We start from the raw sequence: 16635 nt of genomic DNA, 5'->3' as shown, positions 1-16635 counted from the left end.
ACCATTATGCTATCTACCCCACTGTATATTTTACCACAATAAAAATATATTTTTTTTCTCTCCAGGGTTATCATTGAGGTCCGGTGCCTGCACCACAAATCCACTGCTCCAAGAGGCCATTTTCCCCATTTTGTTTCACTTGTTACTGTTATTGTTGTTATAGCTGTTGCTCTTATTGGATAGGACAGAGAGAAATCGAGAGAGGAGGGTAAGACAGAGAGAAGACAAAGACACCAGCACACCTGCTTCACTGCCTACGAAGCGACCCCCCTGCAGGCGGGGAGCTGGGGTCTCAAATCAGGATCCTTACACTGGTCCCTGAGCCTTGCGCCACGTGCACTTAACCCGCTGCGCTACCAACCAGCCCCCAAAATGTAATTTGATTGTTGTAATGGCATTGAAATCATGGTCCCCAGAGAGGCAGGGACACTTAACATGGCAATCTGACATTGATTTTTTTTTTTTTAATTATTTATTTACAAAATGGAAACACTGACAAAACCATAGGAAAAGAGGGGTATGATTCCCACCACTAGAGCCCATATCCCATCCATCCCCTCTGGATAGCTTTCCTATTCTTTAAGCCCGTGGGAGTATGGACCCAGGGTTATTATGGGGTGGAGAAGGTGGAAGGTCTGGCTCTGTAATTGCTTCCCCGCTGAACATGGACGTTAACAGGTCGATCCATATTCCTAGCCTGTCTCTCTCTTTCCCTATTGGGGCAGGGCTCTGAGGAAGCTCTGAACTCCAGCACACTTTGGTGGGGTCATCAAGTCTGGTTGGCATCATGGTAGCATCTGGAACCTGGTGGCCAAACTTCTCAGTTTTGAAGCAGCCTCCTTGCAGAGCTCAGGTCATGCGTTGTCTCCGAGTTGCCATCTTGGTTCCGCCTCTGACATTGACTTTTAAACTTCTTAATATTTATTTATTTATTTAATTTATTTTTACCAGAGCGCTGTTCAGCCCTGGCTTATGGTGATGCAGGGGATTGAAACTGAGGCTTTGGAGCCTCAGACATGAGAGTGTCTTTGCATAACCATTATGCTATCTCCACCCTGATTTTATTATTATTATTATCATTATTATTATTATTATTAACACAGGAGAGAGAGAGGGAAGAGAAAAAGAAAAACTGCAGTATCACTCTGGCATATGTAATGCCAGGGATTGAATTCCTGACTTCACGCTTGAGTCCAGAGTGATACTGTACTGCTACATCACCTCCCAGGTAGCAAGATAATCACTCTTACACGGTTTATAGAAACTAATTAGCTTAAGTTAAGAAAAGACTATTATGGTGGTCCAGGAGGTGGCGCAGTAGATAAAGCATCGGACTCTCAAGCATGAGGTCTTGAGTTCAATCCCCGGCAGCACACGTACCAGAGTGATGTCTGGTTCTTTCTCTCTCTCTCCTCCTATATTTCTAATAAATAAATAAAATATTAAAAGAAAGAAAAGTCTATCATGATCCAGAAGACCAGATGACTTGGTGGCCCAGAGACTCACAACTTGCCCTTGTTCCTAATATCTTTTGCCTTCAAGGGAAACAACAAAGGATAAGGCATATTATAACCTATTCTTTTTTAAAAAAATATTTTATTTATTTATTAATGAGAAAGATAGAAGAAGAGAGAGAAAGAACCAGACATCACTCCGGTACATGTGCCGCCAGAAATTGAACTCAGGACCTCATACTTGATAGTCCGATGCTTTATCCACTGTGCCACCTCCCAGACCACAAAGGATAAGGCATATTATAAGGAAGGAAACAAGGCCCAGTCTTGTCTCTTCTAAAACTTACTTCTTGTGTTCCCCCCTTCTTTTTCTTCTTCCTCTTCCTCATCCTCTTCCCCTTTCCCTCTCCCTCCCCTCTCCTCCTCACCCTTCTTCTTTTTGCCTACAGGGTTATTGCTGGGGCTCAGTGCCAGCACTATGAATCCACTCCTCCTGGTGGCCATTTCCTCCATTTTATTGGATAGGATAGAGAGAAACTGAGAGAGGAGGGAGAGACAGAGAGGGAGACAGAAAGATAGACACCTGCAGACCTGCTTCACCACTCGTGAAATGTTACCACTTCAGGTGGGGAGTCAGGGGCTAGAACCTGAATCCTTGTGGGGTCCTTGCACTTGGTACTATGTATGCTTCTTAACTGGTTGCACCACCACCTGGCCCCCCCTTTTTTCTTCTTCTTTCTTTTAAATAAAGTTTTTTCTTTTATTATTTACTGCTTCCAGGATTATTGCTGAGGCTTGGTGTCTGTGAGTCCACTGCTCCTGGCAGCCATTTCCCCCCTTTCTTTCCATATCTCTCTCCTTCCTTCCTTCCTTCCTTCCTTCCTTCCTTCCTTCCTTCTTTCTTTTTCTTTATTTCCCCTTCCTTTCTTCAATAGGATAGAGAGATATTGAGAGGGGAAGAGGAGATAGAGAAGGAGAGAGACAGGGGGCAGCACAGAAAAAAAAGAGGAGAGACAAAGAGACACCTGCAGTACTTGGTTCACTGATCATCAATCTTCTGCCTTGCACATGGAGAGCAGGTCTTGAAGCTGGGTCTTTGTGCATGGTAATGTGTGTGCTTAACCCAGTGCACCACTACCTGGCACCCTATGTCTCTTTTTTAACCAGAGCACAGCTCAGCTCTGTGCTATTTCCCAGCCTCTGTCTCTCCCCCCCCCCCTTTTTCTCTTTTCCTTGGTGGTGGTAGTGGGGAGAGAGACAGAACACCAACGCTCCCCCTAGTGTCATGGGGGCTGGAGGGCTCAAACCTGGGTTTCTATTACGGCAAAACAGATGTCTTTTCAGATGAGCTACTTCTTTATCCCTCCCAGTTTTACAAGGAATAGACAAGCTACATGTTTCTAGATCTGGGTCAATGAAATAGCTCACTTGGATAGTGTGCTTGCTTTCTCATGCACACAACCCAGGCTTAAGTCTGGATCCTACCACACCGGAGGAAGCTTCCATGCCATTGTGTTTTTCTCTGTATTTATGTCTGCCCTTTTATCTGAAAAAGTTGGTTTGCATCAGCAAAGGTCTCATCATGAAAGGGGAAAAAAAGTTTCCATCTTCTTCTTCCTGTATTAGTATTCACTAAAACAAAGAAAAAGGAAGGTTGATTTGATTATATCTCCAGCCTCCACTGTGCTTTCAAACTGCAATAAAACTTTCTCCTGGGCAGGGGTAGATAGCATAATGGCTATGCAAAGAGATTCTCATGCCTGAGGCTCTAAAGTCCCAGATTCAATCCCCTGCACCACCATAAGTCAGAGCTGAGCAGTGCTTTGGTAAAAAAACAAACAAACAAACAAAAAAACCACAAAACTTTCTCCTTTAGCAAATGCTAGTATGACAGTGTCCACCTTTCTGTGGCAATGGACAGTGGACCCATATTTGACTTCAGTGTAATAAAAACAGTGTTATAAGAATTTAAACTTGGCATTGGATAACAGCTTACCATGCATGAGGTCCTGGGTTTGAGCCCTGACACTGCCTGGAAACACCAAATGAAACTCTATGGAGCAGTGCTATGGTGTCTGTCCCTCTATTAATGGTTTACTTGCCTATTGTTCTAGAGTAGAATGAATGGCAAACAAAATGATGACACACCAAAACAAATGAAAATATTAGCCTAGAAGCAGTGATACCACAGGTATATGAGGCCCTAGTACCACAAAAACAAGAGTGGGAAAGAATTGGTTTGAGAGAGGTACCCAGCAATGATCAGAGAGAGACTAGAAGCAGAGAGCCTAAGAAGTCACTGTAATAATATAACTAAGGCATTGATGCCTCAAAAGGAATGTGGCATCAGTGGAGACAGCAAGGAAAGGTCAGGGGGGCTGGGTGGTGGCACAACTGGTTAGTGCACGAGTGGTGAAGCAGTGCTGCAGGTGTCTCTCTATTTATCTCTATCTACCTTTTCTCTCTCCATTTCTAGTAGTCTATCAAATAAATAAAAAATAATAAAAAAAAAGAAAAGTAAGGTTAGCACGTAAGCCTCATGAGGGTTGGGCTTTTAGAAAGCCTTTTGATTTAGGTAGGCTAGAGAGTTTTTTTCTTACAGGCTGGGGGTATGGATCGGAACTGCCAATGCCCATGTCCAGTGGAGAAGCAATTACAGAAGCCAGATCTCCTACCTTCTGCACCCCCAAAACAACCTTGATCCATACTCCCAGTGGAGAAGTGATAAGAGGGCTCTGAACTCCAGCTCCATCAGCACCCAGAGGGAGAGGAGGAAAAGGAGAGGGGCATATGGAGGTAGTAATGTTGTCATGAGTGGCTTGGAGGGGAAGAGAGGATTGGATTAGGAAGAAAAAGGGGGAAATTATGTATAAATGTAGACAGAGTTGTAGAGATGATGGTTGACCCATGTCTATAACCTTAGGGGAACTTCGGTGGCTGGCAGTGGGGAGACTGAAGATTCAGAACTCTGGTGGTGGTAATGGTGTGGAATTATACCCCTGTTGACATGTAATTTTGTGAATCAATATTAAGTCACTAATAAAATTTTAAAAAGGGGGGGAGTTTGTTTCTTCATTGCTACACTGCTGTCTTACTCTTAGAACATAGTCGGCACTCAATAAACATATAGAGAACGAGTACCTCCTTGGGTGAATGCAGACAGATCAGGAAACTCCAGTTTTACCTGCGATACTCAAGCCCTCAATAACTAACTAGTTAAGTACGCACCCAACCAGCAGTCAGCAATTAAAGCAGCAGAAGCAAGCAGCAGTTGGGCGGGGCTTGGCTGGTAGAAGCAGAGGGCGTGTCTGACCCACGTTTGGCTCCTGGAGCATGCGCAGTCTTCACAGAAAGTGACGGGAGAAAAATGCCAAGGCCGCGATTGCGTAGGAGCCGGTTCTGATTGGCTACTGTTAGCACGCCAGGGGTCGTACCTATTCGTCGCCTAGTAAACAGGGATGACAGGGGCGGGGTGCCGGCAGCGCCGCGAGCTGATTGGCCAGGCAGGTTGAGGGTGGGTGCCGCGGATTGGTCCGGGCTGCGAGCTCAGCTGTGTGCAAGCGCGCCGGTCCCGGAGCCGGCGGCCTCAGTGATGGACGAGACGAGTCCACTGGTGTCCCCCGAGCGGGCCCAACCCCCGGACTACACCTTCCCATCCGGCTCGGGCGCTCACTTTCCGCAGGTGCCGGGGGGCGCGGTGCGAGTGGCTGCGGGGGCGGCAGCGGCCGGCGCGGTCCCCTCTCCGCCGGGCTCGCCGGGTCACGATCGGGAGCGGCAGCCGCTGCTGGACCGGGCCCGGGGCGCGGCGGCCCAGGGGCAGACCCACGTCGTGGCGGCGCAGGCCCAAGCCCTGGCGGCCCAGGCCGCGGCGACGCACGCAGTGCAGGCCCACCGCGAGCGGAACGAGTTCCCGGAGGACCCCGAGTTCGAGTCGGTGGTGCGGCAGTCGGAGCTGGCCATTGAACGCGGCATCTTCCCGGAGCGGATCTACCAGGGCTCCAGTGGAAGCTACTTCGTCAAGAATCTTCAGGGGGTGAGAGCTGGGCGCGGCCCGACGGGGGCGGAGGGGGGGGGGCAGGCTGAGAGGGGAGAGAGAAAGAAAGAGAGAAAGAAAGAAAGTTGGCGGCCTGGAGCCCCTGGGCCCGGCTCTGAGCGTCTGCAGGTCCGCAGGGTGCAGGGTGGAAAAATAAATCAGAATTTATTTGCTTGGCGGTGGCGGCGGGGAGGGGAGGGGAGGGAGCGGAAAATGAAAAGAGGAAACTGACCAGATAGGGCCGGGAACCTGGGCCTGCGATGGGGCAACTAGCCCTCTGGGCAGAGGTGTCAGAGCTGCAGGTTGTGTGTGTTGGTGTGTGTGTTGGGGTGGTAGGTGTTGGAGTGTGCGTGGATGTGTGTTTGGGGTGTGTGTTTCGTCGTGTGTGTGTGTGTGTGTGTGTGTTGGGGTGCGTAGGTGCTAGAGTGTACGTGGGTGTGTGTTTCGTCGTGTGTGTGTGTGTGTGTGTGTGTGTGTGTGTGTGTGTGTGTGTGTGTGCTGTTTACTTTCTCAACTTTCAGCTCTCTTCTGCTTTTCAGCCTTGACCTCCAGATCTTGAGCTCAGAGCCCCCTTCTCTCATTGTGGAGAGCAATCGCCCTTCTCGCTGTTCATGGAGGGGGACAGGTGACCCGGGGGGCTGGGGGACTCCTGAGGGTTTAGCTCCATCCAGCCTGCTGTGTTTGGGGAATGTCACCTGTCACCATCCCAGGCCTGTTACTGACAGACGCCGGTGAGGGAGTGGGTGGATTCACCATTTCCTTGCTTATTGCTCTTCTGGGAAATTGTTCAAATCCCCCCCCCTTTTTTTTTCTTTTGCCTCCAGGGTTATTGCTGGGGCTCAGTGCCTTCACCATGAATCCACTGCTCCTGGGGGCCATTTTTTTTTCTCCAGATAGCACTGAGAGAAATTAGGAGAGGAAGGCGAGATAGAGAAGGGCCCCCGGGTGGTTGTGCACCTGGTTGAGTACACCTGTTATAAGGACCCAGGTTGGAGCCCCGAGTCCCCACCTGTAGTAGGGGGAAAGCTTTGTGAGTGGTGAAGCAGGGCTGCAAGTATCTTTCTGTCTCTGTCTCTTTCTGTCACCCTCTTTCCTCTCGATTTCTGGCTGTCTGTATCCAATAAATAAATAAAGGCAATAAAAAGAGAGAGGAGGGGAGAGAGAGAGAGACACCTGCAGACCTGCTCCACCACCTGCGAAACCAGGATCCTTGCAGGTTCTTGTTGCTGTTTTGTTTGTTTGTTTTTAAGAATTCCTCATTTTAAAATGTGGAGATTTTAGAAACATAGGCCTGTCGACTACCTTCTATACTTTCATTTCTCTCCCAGGACTGTCAGTAATTTGTTTTCCTGTTTCTTCCCCTGGTAAGCCGGTGTTTGGTGACCTTTGTGTTGCCCTGTTGCATGTGTACAGAGGGGGATGGGATGGGGCACGGATGGTCAGGTCATATGAGGGCTGACTTTTTAAAAAAATATTTATTTATTTATTCCCCTTTGTTGCCCTTGTTTTGTGGTTGTTGTCGTCTTTGTTGGATAGGACAGAGAGAAATAGAGGAGGGGTTAGACAGAGAGGGAAAGACACCTGCAGACCTGCTTCACCGCCTGTGAAGCAACTTGAGGGATGACTTTTATCCCTTTGACAAATGCAGAAGTTAAGGCATTGAGATCAAACCAGAAGTATCATCTGGGTCAAAAGAATATCTTCCCTGTGGAAGTTCTCAGTGCCTGAACTGTTTTTTTTAAAATTAATTAATTATTATCTTTATTTATTGGCTAGAGACAGCCAGAAATCAAGATTGAGGGGGGTGATAGAGAGGAAGAGAGACAGAAAGACACCTGCAGCTCTGCTTCACCACTCGTAAAGCTTTCCTCCTGTAGGTGGGGACCGGGTCCTTGAACCCGGGTCCTTGCTCATTGTAATACATGTGCTCAATCAGGTTTGCCACTACCCGGCCCCCAGTTTTTTTTTTTTTATTTACTGAACTGTTTATAAGAAACATTAGTTATTGATACACTTATTAAAATCATGTAAAAAGTTTCCTCTAGTTTTCTCTTCAGGAATCCTGTGTGAACTTTTTTTTTTTTTTTGGTCGTTTGTTGCCAGGGTTTTACTGCTTCAGTATATATATGCTCAATCCTGGGTCTGATGCATAGCAAAACAAGCTCACTATCTAGGTCAGCTATATTGCTGACTTTTTTTTTCCTTTTCTTTTTTTTCTTGTTACCTATTTAAAATAGAAGAAGAAGTGTTTGTGTACCTATGATATACCACCAGATTGTGATCTTATTCTGGATCAAAAATTAAGCAGACAGGAGCTATTTTGTCGATTCCCCTGTATTCCTTCTTTTTTTTTTTTTTTTTGTTTGAGTTCCTAGTTCTAGTCTACCACTGATCATCTCATTTAGAGCTGGAATTCTTTCTTTCTTTTTTTTTTATTTAAGATTTTATTTATTAATTAATGAGAAATACAAGAGGAGAAAGAAAGAGCCAGACATCACTCTGGTACATATGCTGCCGGGGATTGAACTCAGGACCCATTGCTTGAGAGTCCGATGCTTTTTTTTTTTTTTTTTAAATAATTTATTTCTTTATTGGGGAATTAATGTTTTACATTCAACAGTAAATACAATAGTTTGTACATGCATAACATTTCCCAGATTCCCATTTAACAATACAACCCCCACTATTTCATTCATCATCTTTCATGGACCTGTATTCTCTCCACCCACCCACCCACCCACCCCAGAGTCTTTTACTTTGGTGTAATACTCCAATTCCATTTCAGGTTCGACTTGTGTTTTCTTTTCTAATCTTGTTTTTCAACTTTGGCCTGAGAGTGAGATCATCCCATATTCATCCTTCTGTTTCTGACTTATTTCACTCAACATGATTTTTTCAAGGTCCATCCAAGATCGGCTGAAAACGGTGAAGTCACCCATTTTTTACAGCTGAGTAGTATATTCCATTGTGTATATATACCACAACTTGCTCAGCCACTCATCTGTTGTTGGACACCTGGGTGGAGCAGTGGATTTGTAGTGCAGGCACCGAACCCTAGCAATAACCCTGGAGACAAAAGAAAAAAAAATAAAATAAAGAAAGAACCTTGTTGCAACCAACCATTTAGTTAATATAAATTGAGTTGAGGGGAGCTTTGAGAATAATATGTTTCTAAGCACCTCTTTTAAAGGAGAAGTGAACTAAATTGAAAGCTCAAAGGGCAGGCAGGCTGGCAGGCAGGCATCACTTTTAGGAAGTGAAGTTGTCCTGGGTGCTAAATGTTAGGTGCTTTCAGCTATTTTTCCCCACCATGGAGGCCCCTCACCACTCTGGAATAATTTTTTCAGATGGAGTTGGGGAGGGAGAAATAAGAAGAGACAATGGCACCCAAACTTCCTTATGCCATATTTCTCCCATGCACTGTATGAAGACTTGAATTTAGGTCATGTGCATGGAAAATTAGGGCCCCTTCCAGGTGAGTTATCTTGCTACCTGCCACCCCCCCCCTTTTTTTTTAATGCAGTACTAGATAGTGAACCCAGCATCTCAGGCATATGTTTTACCTTTGAACTACATCCCTGGCCCAACTTTTTTTTTTTTTTTTTTTTTACAAAATTACATGTCAACAAGGGTTTAAATCCACACCATTGCCACCACCAGAGTTCTGAATCTTCAGTCTCCCCACTGCAAGCCACCACAGTTCCCCCAAGGTTGCAGACAATTTTTTTCCTCCCCCCCCCCCTCCATTTTCAGAGAGAAATAGTGGGAGAGAGACAGGAAAAGCAAAGTCCTAGTGTACCATCTCTGGAGTCCTTGCAGCTCCCCTGTGGTGCTGGAGATTGAACCCAGAGCTTCACACATTCAAGGTGGGCACTCTACCACTGAACCTCCCTGGCCTGCTTTCATTGTTTTATAAATGATCTATTAATAAATAGAATGAGATGTAAGATGTGAATAGCTTTCATTTTTCTTTTCTTTTTTCCCAGATTGTTGGCTGATGTAAAAAGGGGATAAGATCTGAGTAGGAGGGAGATTTTGTTTTTTGTCTCATGACCCTGCTACAGCTCTGCTGAAAGTGTGTCAGGTCAGCTGAGAAGTGATCTGGCACTCTCACAGGTGGGGGTAATATGATCTCTCAGTTCTACCTGGCAGATGAAGTACTACCACTTCAGAACATAGGACACAGAATGACAGACAGTGAGTATATTTCCTGGTCACCTGTAGGCTTCTAGTCATTAAAACTTCTCGGCCACTATCCTTTCTTGGAGGGGAAGTCAAAATACATAATGCTCAGGAAAATTTTTTAATGTAACCATCCTATTCCCACTGAGGAAAATGTGGTTTAGAGCAGAGGACCACTTCCTAAATGTGTGGTAGGTTATGCTATCAATCAAACTCACTGCAGTTAGTCTTGCTGTCTTTGGTCCTGCTCCAAATGTGTTCATTTTATTTAGTAAGTGTTTAGGTAACACTGTCTATGTTACGGGTTTGAAGTCTTTTTTTTTTTTAAGATAAAAATATTTATTTTCCCTTTTGTTGCCCTTTTTTATTGTTGTAGTTATTGCTATTGATGTTGTTGGATAGGACAGAGAGAAGTGGAGAGAGGAGGGGAAGACAGAGGGGAAGAGAAAGATAGACACCTGCAGACCTGCTTCACCGCTTGTGAAGCGACCCCCCTGCAGGTGGGGAGCTGGGGGCTTGACTGCGGGATCCTTGCGCTAGTCCTTGCACTTTGTGCCAAGTGGGCTTAACCTGCTGTGCTACCACCCGACTCCTGATTTTTTTTTTTTTTAAATTTTTTATTTAAGAAAGGATTAGTGAACAAAAACATAAGGTAGGAGGGGTACAACTCCACACAATTCCCACCACCCAATCCCCATAACCCACCCCCTCCCATGGTAGCTTTCCCATTCTCTAGCCCTCTGGGAGCATGGACCCAGGGTCATTGAGGGTTGCAGAAGGTAGAAGGTCTGGCTTCTGTAATTGCTTCCCCGCTGAACATGGGCGTTGACTGGTCGGTCCATACTCCCAGTCTGCCTCTCTCTTTCCCTAGTAAGGTGTGTCTCTGGGGAAGCTGAGCTCCAGGACACATTGGTGGGGTCTTCAATCCAAGGAAGCCTAGCCAGCATCCTGTGGCATCTGGAACCTGGTGATTGAAAAGAGAGTTAACATATGAAGCCAAACAATTTGTTGAGCAATCATGGATCCCAAGCTTGGAATAGTGGAGAGGAAGTATTAGGGAGGTACTCACTGCAAACTCTAGTGTACTTCTGCTTTCAGGTATATATTTTGCAGTAGTTTATGGATACGTGTGCACATAAGCTCTCTCTCACAGAAACTGGTGTATATCTAGATTATGGGACTTTGTTAGAAAGTGAACTACCTGAGATGAAATTAGAGTGTACTATAAAAGGAAAGGTCTCACCCGAGTAATGAAGTTGAAGGGTTGTCATTCCACACGTGAAGTCTCTGGATACAGTCTGAGGTGAAGCATGTTGAGGTGGCAGTCGTTGCTTTGGTTAGGTTGTGATCGGCGGATGCAATATTATTTGGTTTGGATTGGGAGTTGCATACTGATTTTTTTTTAATCTTTATTTATTGGATAGAGACAGCCAGAAACTAAGAGGGTAGGGGAAGATAGAGAGGGAAAGAGAAAGAGAGATACCTGCAGCCCTGCTTCAGCACTCGCAAAGCTTTCCCCCTGCAGGTGGGGACCAGGGAATCAAATGGGGGTCCTTGAGCATTGAAACATTTGTACTCAACCAGAAGCACCACCACCTGGCCCCTGAAGTCTTTATAAGTAATAACTCACTTATCTTCCTAACTTTATTGGAGATAGGTAATGCTATTATCTCTACAGATCATGGCACCAGGTACCTAGTAGAACTAATTTGCCCAGGGTTTCACAACTAATAAGTGGGAGGCAGCATTCAGACCAGGTGAACTGGCTCCAGTGTTTAAACTACTAACTGCTGTGTTCTACTGATAATGAGCTAGTCACCTGAACTTCTGGTTTTCCTTTTCAGCTACTGTATTAGTTAAGATTAAATGTAGCTATGTGAGAGAAACTTAGAAATAGTTTTGACTTGGTGGCTGGGGAGATGGCTCAGCTGGTGGAGCACTGAACTTACATGTTTGAAGTGCGCAGTTTGATCCCTAGTACTGCATGTGCTGAGGTGATGCTCTGGCTTCTCTCTGTGTGTCTCATGTGCAACTGTCCCTCATATGTAATAAAGAAAGCTTTACAGTAATATTAATGATGATGATACTTCAACCAAAGCTATAAGAGCCATTGGTTCTCACAAAGTAAGTCTACAGGCAACTCTAGCTGGCACAGAATTTAACTCTGTTAGGGATGCAAGTTCTTTCCATCCAGTTGGCTAGCTGACCATAGCATGTGACTTCCATGATTCAAGATGGCTACCCAAGCGGAAGACAGCTTGTCTGCTTTTCAGCCAATAGGGAGAAGGAATGAGAGAAGGGAATTATGCCCTCTTCCTTTAAGATATTTTTTAGAAGTTGCACTAGGCCTTTCTCATTGTCCAGAAATCAGCTGCAGCAGTGGTTGGGAGTTGCGATCTTTAGCTTGCCCGGCTAGAACTCAGGGTTCCTGCACCCAAGGAAAAAGGGGACAAAGACTTGGGGAACCAGCATTTTCTATAAGAGCTAATTTTAGAGCCTTGCTTTCACTTCCCAACATAGGATGGTTCTTCCTTCAGGGTGAATAATGGGAAACTGGAACAAAAATGAAAAGTGTGAGATTGGAAATCTTAGTAGAGAGTACTTATATTACTCTCCTCAGTTATGTTCTTTGGCTTCAGTTCTCTTGATCAATTTACCTACAATGTTATTCTTTGAACATTTTGTGTGTGTGTGTGTGTTGTGTACCTAATAATGCAGATGTTCATATCACCAAGAATCACAGACTATCATGTGATTCACTAGTTTACTTAGAGAATTAAGATTTAACACATGAAAGCCCCTGGCATGGTTCCATATTCCTAGCAGGAGAGCAGTGTTTCATTTTTTTTTTTTAATTTAAGAAAGGATTAGTTAACAAAACCATAGGGTAGGAGGGGTACAATTCCACACAATTCCCACCACCCAATCTCTATATCCCACCCCCTCCCCAGTAGCTTTCCCATTCTCTATCCCTCTGGGAGCATGGACCCAGGGTCATTGAGGGTTGCAGAAGGTAGAAGGTCTGGCTTCTGTAATTGCTTCCTCGCTGAACATGGGCGTTGACTGGTCGGTCCATACTCCCAGTCTGCCTCTCTCTTTCCCTAGTAGGGTGGGGCTCTGGGGAAGCGGAGCTCCAGGACACATTGGTGGGGTCTTCAATCCAGGGAAGCCTGGCCGGCATCCTGATGACACCTGGAACCTGGTGGCAGTGTTTCATTTTAAAGCTTATATCTGCCAACCTGGGTTAGACATTTTTGGAGATATGACACTAAATATGGTAAAAATAGTATATTTGAGAAAATGCAAAATGCTTTTTTTTAGGACTCCAAGTGATTATATATATATATATATATATATATATATATATATATATAGTTTATTTTATTTTTGAGAGAGATGCAGAGAGAGACACACGGAAAGAAGCACTAGAGCACTGCTCAGCTCTGGTTTATGGTGGTGTAGGGGATTGAACCTGGGACTTTGGAGCCTCAGGAATGAGAGTCTCTGCATAACCATTATGCTGTCTACCCCTGACCTGAAAACTTTTTAAAAAAATTATTTATTTATTTATTGGATAAATAATACATTTTATTTATTATTTACACAGCCAGAAATTGCGAGGGAAGGAGGTGATAGAGAGGTAGAGAGACAAAGAGACACCTGCAACACTGCTTCACCACTTGTGAAGCTTTCCCCCTGCAGGTGGAGACTGGGGACTCAAACCTGGGTCCTTGCGTACTATAATGTACGCTCAACCAGATGTGCCACCACCTGGCCCCTATGCTTTTTTAAAAAAATTTTATGTATTGATTTAATAATGATCAACAAGACAGGATAAAAGGAGTACAGTTCCACACAATTCCCACCACTAGAGTTCCATATCCCATCTCTTATATTGGAAGTGTTCCTGTTCTTTATCCTCTGGGAGCATGGACCCAGGATCATTAAGGGGTGCAGAAGGTGGAAGGTCTGGCTTCTCTGCTGGACATGGGCATTGCCAGGTTGATCCATACTCCCGGCCTGTTTCTGTCTTTCCTTAGTAGGGCAGGGTTCTGGAGAGGTGGGGCTCCAGGACACATTGGTGAGATCCTCTTTCCAGTGAAGAAGACAGGTTGGCATCTTGGCAGCAAATTGGTGGCTGAAAAACATTGAGATATAAAGCAGAGAAACAGAAGGATGAATATGGGATGATCTCACTCTCAGGCAGAAGTTGAAAAACAAGATCAGAAGAGAAAACACAAGTAGAATCTGAACTGGAATTGGCGTCTTGCACCAAAGTAAAAGACTGTAGGGTGGTTGGGGGTGGGGGGTGGTGGTGGAGAATACAGGTCCAAAAAGGATGACAGAGGACCTAGTGAGGGTTGTATTGTTATATGGAAAACTGGGAAATGTTATGCATGTATAAATTATTATATTTACTGTTGAATATAAAACATTAATTCCCCAATAAAGAAAATAAAAAAAGATATAAAGCAGAACAAATTGTTTAATAATCAGGAATCTAAAGGTAGGAGTATAGCAGATGAGATTTGGGGTCTCCATTTTGGAAAGGGCTAGTAGGTCTATTTTAGGTATATTCCAAGGGGCCCATTAAGAATAGTTTTAAGATTTTATTTATTTATTAATAATAAAGATAGGAGAGAGAGAGAAAGAACCAGACATCACTCTGGTACATGTGTTGCTAGGGATTGAACTCAGGGCCTCATGCTTGAGAATCTAGTGCCTTGGCCACTGTGCCACCTCCTGGACCACTTTTTTTTTTTTTTTTTTTTAACCAGAGCACTGCTCAGCTCTGGTTTATGGTGGTGCAGGGGATTGAACCTGGGACTTTGGTCATTTTCTTTTTCAACTAAATACTTGTGACTGATTTGAGTGGTTTTAAGTTTCTATGAATCCACTGCTCCTGGAGGTCGTTTTTCTTTTTTATTTTTCCATTTTTGTTGCCCTTGTTATTATTGTTATTGCTATTGTTGGATAGGTCAGAGAGAAATCGAGAGAGGTGGGGAAGACAGAGGGGGAGAGAAAGAGAGAGACATCTGCAGACCTGCTTCACTGCTTGTGAAGCAACCCCCCTGCGCGTAGGGAGCCAGAGGCTTGAACTGGGATTCTTGTGCCATTCCTTGCGCTTAACCCACTGCACTACTGCCTGGTCCCCAATTAGTAATGCTTTTACAGTTGGTAAAATGTAGGAGAAAATTGAGATATTTGAGAGGCCAGTCTTTTAAAATTTTTTTATTACTTTTATTTATTGGATAGAGATAGCAAGAAATTAAGAGGGAAGAAAGGGAGAGAGACACCTGCAGCACTGCTTCACCACTTGTGAAACTTTCCCCCTGCAGGTGGGGACTGGGGGCTCGAATCCAGGTCCTTGTGCATTATTATAACGTGCGCTCAACCAGGTGAGCCATCTCCTGGCCCCAAGGATCAGAGAATATATTCTTTTTTATCCTCATTGGAGCATTGATCAGCTCTGGTTTATGGTGATGCCAGTGATTGAACTTGGGACTTTGGTGCCTTAGGCATAAAAGTCTCTTTGCATAACCATTATGCTATCTACCCTTGCCTGTCATTCTCATAAATGAAACTTGATTGCAATCTTGGCCTGCTACTTCTATTTTCTTAGGTTATTTAAGCCTCAGCCCTGGTACTTTTCAGTCTCCAGTAATGTTAGAAGTGTTTTGGTCTTCCTTTCTTTGGGGACCAGCTTGCTGAACTCCACATTGTGCCTCAGCTGAGCTAATTGTAAGTTTTTGGGGATATACCTGAAGTTGTCCTGTGATTTTACTGCCCAGGCTCTAGAGAGTTACAGTGGCCTCCTCAGCCATTTCTGAGTGGTGAACCTCTTGCTATTGCTGCTGTGTGGTTCAGTCTAGTATTTGTGGGGAGCAGAGACAGAAGAAGGCTGATAACTTAGGCCTCTTGCTAGCTACTTTGGATAAGGATGCAATTCTGAAATCTATGCATTTAACTTTTTCCTGTAAATTTATCTTTAAGAACAAATTTATTCTTTTGAAGGGAAGATCGAATTATATACTTCTCTTGTGCTCTGAAATCCTTGCAGGACTTGACAACTGACCAGTTGTTATTGGTGGAGACATGGACTTAACCAGTCCTATTAAAATATGAATGTGTGCTTAATTTTTTTATTTGTTCTTGGATAGAGACAGGGAAATTGAGAGAGAAGGGAGAGATAGAGAGGAAGAGAGACGGAGAGATACCTGTAGACCTGCTTCAACGCCTGTGAAGCAATTCCTCTGCAGGTGGGAGCCGGGAACTAGAACCAGGATCTTTACGCTGGTCCTTGAGCTTTGCGCTGTGTGCGCTTAACCCTCTGCGCTACCGCCTGACTTGGGGTTGAATGTTTTCTGTTTTGACTTGTCATTCAGGAAGTGACACCCACAGGGAAATGTCTTATGACCCAGACTAAGTTGAGTTGGCTGTAAGGAGAGGGGAGAGGGAAAATCATATGATATGAAGATGAATCATTGGGGTAGTTTATTTCTTTTCTTCCTTTGAAATTACTAGTTTGAGAACTATAGGGAATGAGATCAGTCTCAAACCTCAGAGGGTTGACTGGTCTGAGGATGGAACCTTTGTGGGGTGGGGACGTAGCTTCTCAAATCTAGAAGGACTTTCAGGACTAAGTAGCTGCCTGCTGGAAAACATGGAGTTAGTTCAGTCTTGGTGACTTTCCATGTCCTGATCTCTTGCCCATCATAGTTACTTAAAAGAATCCAATTTTAGTAAGGTAACAGATTTATATTTTTGGCCTGAAGAGTTTTAAACAATTAGAAGATAGGGGCCAGGCGGTGGCGTACCTGGTTAAGCACACACATTACAGTGCACAAGGTCCCAGCTTCAAGCCCCTGGTCCCTGCTTGTAGGGGGAAAGCTTCACAAGTGGTGAAGTAGGGCTGCAGGTGGCTCTCTGTCTTCTCTCCCTCGCTATTTCCCCCACTCCTCTCAA

At 44.7% G+C, this 16635-nt stretch overlaps 1 protein-coding gene and 1 long non-coding RNA gene across 3 annotated transcripts in view; one reads left to right on the top strand and one right to left on the bottom strand.

The window, feature by feature from the left end:
* The first annotated feature begins 4922 nt into the window (after positions 1-4922).
* Positions 4923-16635, top strand: part of PI4K2A (phosphatidylinositol 4-kinase type 2 alpha) — a 36147-nt gene continuing 24434 nt past the window's right edge. Inside the window, exon 1 of one of the 2 annotated variants that reach the window (XM_016195020.2) lies at positions 4923-5487. In XM_016195020.2, coding sequence (XP_016050506.1) covers positions 5047-5487 — 441 coding nt within the window. In that variant the 5' untranslated portion in view covers positions 4923-5046. The remainder of the gene's footprint in view (positions 5488-16635) is intronic. The other variant, XM_007538587.3, reaches the window with a different exon arrangement.
* On the bottom strand, positions 13096-15610 carry LOC132541964 (uncharacterized). The gene is made up of 2 exons (XR_009553079.1): positions 15432-15610; positions 13096-13807 (listed from the first exon to the last, which is right to left on the bottom strand). It is a non-coding gene; the product is annotated as an uncharacterized LOC132541964 (long non-coding RNA).

Source organism: Erinaceus europaeus, chromosome 1, assembly GCF_950295315.1.
Source record: "Erinaceus europaeus chromosome 1, mEriEur2.1, whole genome shotgun sequence".
Lineage (NCBI taxonomy): Eukaryota > Metazoa > Chordata > Mammalia > Eulipotyphla > Erinaceidae > Erinaceus > Erinaceus europaeus.
The sequence above is the reverse complement of the archived record's forward strand: the minus strand, read 5'-3'. Positions and strand labels throughout refer to the sequence as shown.